Source organism: Octopus bimaculoides, chromosome 2, assembly GCF_001194135.2.
Source record: "Octopus bimaculoides isolate UCB-OBI-ISO-001 chromosome 2, ASM119413v2, whole genome shotgun sequence".
Lineage (NCBI taxonomy): Eukaryota > Metazoa > Mollusca > Cephalopoda > Octopoda > Octopodidae > Octopus > Octopus bimaculoides.
Window position 1 is genome coordinate 133,491,259 of NC_068982.1, and position 5,283 is coordinate 133,496,541.

At 34.0% G+C, this 5,283-nt stretch overlaps 1 protein-coding gene across 2 annotated transcripts in view; it reads right to left on the reverse strand.

Moving 5' to 3' along the window:
* Nucleotides 1-494: 494 nt before the first annotated feature.
* The window catches only part of LOC106880132 (protein C12orf4 homolog), a 148,527-nt gene continuing 143,738 nt past the window's right edge, over nucleotides 495-5,283 (reverse strand). For both annotated transcript variants that reach the window (XM_014929955.2, XM_014929954.2), the window contains 2 exons: nucleotides 4,509-4,634; nucleotides 495-998 (listed from right to left, as the gene is read on the reverse strand). In XM_014929955.2, coding sequence (XP_014785441.1) covers nucleotides 909-998; nucleotides 4,509-4,634 — 216 coding nt within the window. In that variant the 3' untranslated portion in view covers nucleotides 495-908. The remainder of the gene's footprint in view (nucleotides 999-4,508; nucleotides 4,635-5,283) is intronic.

Below are 5,283 nucleotides of genomic sequence, written 5' to 3' on the forward strand. Positions count from 1 at the left end.
GGACGCTTGGGGAGCTGAGAGTCTGGTGGAACAGAGAGAAGCAGGAGAGATCATGAATTGGATGCTTAGGGAACTGAGTCTGGAGGGACAGAGGTGGGAGAGATCATGAATCGGACGCTTGGAGAGCTGAGAGTCTGGTGGAACAGAGAGAAAGAGACAAGCAGGAGAGGTCATGAACTTGTAAACCAGACTTGTGATGACACAAATGAATTGAAATATTTAACTGAATTGTCATAAAATAAACTTTCATTTCAATGCAATGGTGAAATCAGCTTCAATGTTTTATAACCTGAACTATCAGTGACCCAATGGGTCATGGGTAGTCTAGTTGTTCATAAAATTACATCTTTTCAAGGACGCTATAAGCTTTGCAACATTTTTCTGGAATTTGTTAGTTTTAGCTCTTGATAAAAAAAAAAAAATACATACTACAATAGACATGAAAAATTACTAAGAAAGTAATACAAGTGGAAATTAGGAGAAATTACTAGAAATACAATTAAAATAATTTTAATTTTGACCCAAATATTACAGCAAACAATTTAGATGTATTATTAATTACAATAATATTCATTTCTTTTTCATTTGATATAAAGGCAAATGTGAAGTCCTGTCATTTTCCATTTATCCAAAGGCTGTGTAATGATCTGGGAATTGAAACTGGCTTGCAAACTCAGCTGGGGGAGCTAATCTTTTGTTTTCACAATGATTGCAATAATAGACACATGACCTCAAATTTTTAGGGAAAGACACTGAGGTTGTGTGATGTTCATGCTTTAAATGACATGAGCGTAAAGTAGAATAGCTTCAACCAAGAAGCAAAACCAGCATGTGGACTGAGTTTACCAAGAGCTTAGCTCTTATGTTACAGCTATTATTATAACAATAATATTAATAAAGGACTAAAGTTATACTGATTTCACAACAAGTGGATTCGATAGTCGGAAAATACTTGGAAGCATGTTGCTGATGTTGGCAAACATTTCCTCTGACATTCCCTGAAAGAAGAGAAATAAAATTTGGTTTGATTCTCTGAGAGAAGAGATATTTTTTTTTTTTTGAGAGCATGAAAGAAAATTTAAAATGCAATAGTTAAACATTAAAGACACATTAGTATACTCTATTAACATATTCTTGCAATGTCATCAATTTGATGTTATGATTTATTAGGTACATATAAGAAGACATCTGTTGTGAGGAATATAACCAATTTAACCTTTTTAACAACAACAACCCATCTTAATCTACTTTTGGTTCTATGTTACAAATTCCCCCATTTTAAAGTGATCAAAATTAAAACTTCTCATCAAACTGTTTTTGATTTATTGAGTTGGTCAAAAAGTCTGGTCAATTTTTATTGACATTAAAATTCAAACACTCTAATAAATAACTTCAGTCTGTTCCTTGCGCATGCATACTTGTGAGATACTTGACACTTCAACATAGATACAAACTTGTGATGAGACAAATATTTTTTGTGCTTGGGGTTATCTCGAAAATGAAGAACAAAAATTAAAATTATTGATACCTCATGCTTTTCATTTTAGAAATGGCAAGAAAACAGCACAAACCTGCAGTAAGACATGTGCCATGTATGGAGAGGATGCTATTACAAAATGTGTGTGCTAGAAGTTGTTCCCAAAATTTCGATTGGGAAATTTTTCAGTTCAAAATGCACCTCACTCTGGCCAGCCAACTGAGATTAACAACACCAACCCCTGGTCAAATGGCCAGGATAATCCATATATTCCCCAAATAATCAAATCAGGTGGTGAAAACCATCAGTAGGCTCTGTGTTTGGGCCCCACATCAGTTGAATAAGGCTAATCTTGCCCAATGGATTTCCATCTGCATGGCATTAGGAAAGGCATTCAGTCATAGAAACCAAGCCAAAGCAGACTGGAGCCTGGTGCTGCACTTAGGCTTATCATCTCCAGTCAAACCAACCAACCAACCAACTCATGGATAACAGACATTAAATGATGATTTTTTTGAAGAGTATGGTGACAGGGGATGAAACACCACAAATAAACAAGGATGACTTCACCAAAAGAAGGTTGTGCTTAAATTTGGTGGGATTGAAAGAGTGTTGTTTTTTACAAGCTTCTTCTCACAGACAGAACCATCAATTTAAATGTGTGCTGTGACCAGCTGGACTAATTAAATGCAGTGGTCTACCAGTATGTGCTAATCATAAAGGCATTGTTTTTCATCACAACAATGCCAGACCATACACTTCTTCACAGATGCAGCAGAAGTAACTGAAGCTTGGCTGAGAAAGTTTGCCACATCCTTTATATTCACCTTTAGATTTGGTCTCTTAAAAATTCATTAAATGGGCACACGTTAAATAATGAAGAGGATATAAAAATTCACCTGGAAGAGTTTTTTGCCAGAAAAGACAAGAAAATCTTTGAGCAGGTGATAATGAATCTGCCTACAAGATGCCAAAAGATACTGGAAGGAAACGGTAATTATATCCATTGACTGAATAAATTGCTTTATATTTAAAACTTGTCTTATTTTTACTTTAGGAAAACAAAAAGACTTTTTGGCCAACCCAATACATTCCAAACAGCTTAATAATGACATTGCTTTGCTATTTTACTAAATTCTTCATTTTTTCCAAAGTTAACTGAACAAAGGTAATGTATTTCAACAGAAATCTAGTAATGAAAGAGTTAATCACCTTCCACCTACATTGGTGTACGAAGGATAAAAGCATAATTGACAGTGGTCTGATTTAAATTCTGGATGCAGAGAAGACTTAGACTGGTGATGTGCTAAGGTAGTATCTTTGCCTAATCGAACATTCTGCCCTCCTCTGACAAAACAATAAGTAAAAGAAAAAAAAAAAAAAACCCCTCAAAACTGGGGTAATTGCAAAGAACTGAAAAAATATTATCCTAATTTTTTTTCAATTTGCAGTGTGTCATAGGTTGCTGTTTAATGAAAAGATGAAACTTTTCCAAGATCATATATTTAGAATGTATGAGGTATGGTCCAGGTAATTAAATATCAATTCTCTGACAAAACACAGTAAGTTGACTTACTGTTGTTTTGTTGAAGGGTGATAGCATTTTACTTTGGAAAACACAAAAGAAGGAAATATTCTATGCTTAATTTTAAATATGAATCAGCCATGTGTTATTCTTATCAAACTTTTATATTTCCTGCAAGAAAGACGTTTGGTCTCTTGCAACAACATGATGAAAGTGTGCCATTATATGATTTCAACCTGGAAATGTATTGGAAATAACAGACAGGATAGTGAAGATAGAGTTTTCATTTTCATTCCAATTCTGCAGAATATCTCACAAACTGAGTTTGATGAAGTTGTTTAATTAAGGAAAGATTTAATCTGAACATTGCCAGCTAATGAAATAGTTGTTAGTTAAACCATAGCTCTAGTACATACTACAGGCAAACTGTGCTAGCAACAGTTTAGATCAGGGGTTCTCAACCATTTTAATCTATGGATCCCTTTGATTACTACTTTATTCTTAGCCATTGAATGTTTAAAAGCTAGTTTTATAGAAACTTCTTTCAAAATTCCTATTTTATTTATCACTTGTGTAGGCTGAATTATGTAAAAGGTTAGGGAAAGAATCCTAGCTGTTTCTTGCAATACATACCAATACATACGTCTAAAGCAAGATTTTTTCAGGGGCCCTTAAAATACTTTTGTGGACCCCTAATTTACAATTTTGTTGCATGGACCCCAGTTGAGAACAACTGGTTTAGATAGTCTTTTTTACATTTCATTTTTGAGTTTTGGGACACAATGCAGTAATGATGACAAAATAGAAATAGCAGCATCCATTTGCAAGATAAACTAGAACCTTTCAGCATAATTGATTGCTTTTTTTTTTTTTTTCAATTGTCTAAATTTACTTCTTTTAAAATCTGTAATGACAGTAATTTCTAGCACATCATATCAACACATAACAAGATGGTCACAATTCTAAAACTAGTATGTTGGGTTAAATAAAACCTTCGAATTCATATATTTTTTTAAAAACTAAAATAACAGAAAAAATGCTAAGTTGTTTTCATGAATTCATAATTAAGCTTCCTGTGTGATCTAAATTCCCTACTACTGACTTAATATTATAGTTCTTAGTATATAATGAAATAAGTTCTGTGCCCCCTGACTGGCTCCTGTGCCAGTGGAACGTAAAAAGCAACCACTACACTCTCAGAGTGGTTGGCATTAGGAAGGGCATCCAGCTGTAGAAACCTTGCCAGATCAGGTTGGAGCTGGTGCAGCCCACTGGCTTGTCAGACCTCAGTCAAACCGTTCAATCCATGCCAGCATGGAAAATGGACGTTGAATGATGATGATGCTGCATCAGATGGTTGCAAAAGATTTTAAACGATCACCTTTTTATAACCTCCACTCCCAAAAGATCATGAATAGTTCAAGTAATTACTCCAATTAAATCTTTAATAGCAAAAAGTTTCAATACAAAAGCAACAGACAATGTCTTTAAAAAAGTTTTACTTACCGGTGGCACTAAGAATTGAATTGTCCGTGATTCAAGGCCACCCCAAGTTGCCATCTCCATCATGAAACCTTTTACACATTTAAATATTAACTCAACACGTTTCAAACACCAAGAAACAGTCATTTCCTGCAACAAATACAAAATTGTATAAATTTGAATTAAAATTATCTATAATTGTAAAAATTATAATTACCTATAATTACTACCATTCTATTTATTTTCATTCTGTAATAGTTTTTTCCCCCCATAACAGCCATCTCCCATTTGTTATTTCATTGATTTTACAAAATGTCACAAAAGTTTCAATAGCTGAATATTCATATTTCAATAAAAACAAAAACTAAGAAATACACTAATAGGTTGAACTTTCTAACATCTGCCACTTCATACAACACATGGTTAGTCCTTACAACTTTTGATATAGTACACCCAATCAACTACACACATTCAATCACACGCAGCAATACACACATTATACTAATTTATCTGCAAAGCATTTACTGTTACCTTGATTACCAATAATCGATTAGAATTAATTTTTATTCAGCATCAGATGTTGTCAAAACCCTTTGAAATAATTAGTTTCATTGTGATTTTCCACCCAATGATACAGATGTTTGAGGGATGATATGTAACTAATATCCCAGTTCAAAAAGACTACGTGGAACAGTTTGAGTTCACTTGTGAAGAGTGAAGAATTTAATAGTGTTATTGGCCAACATCTGTGAGTGAGAGAGAGAGAGAGAGAGAGGGGAGAGAGAGAGAGAGAGGGGGG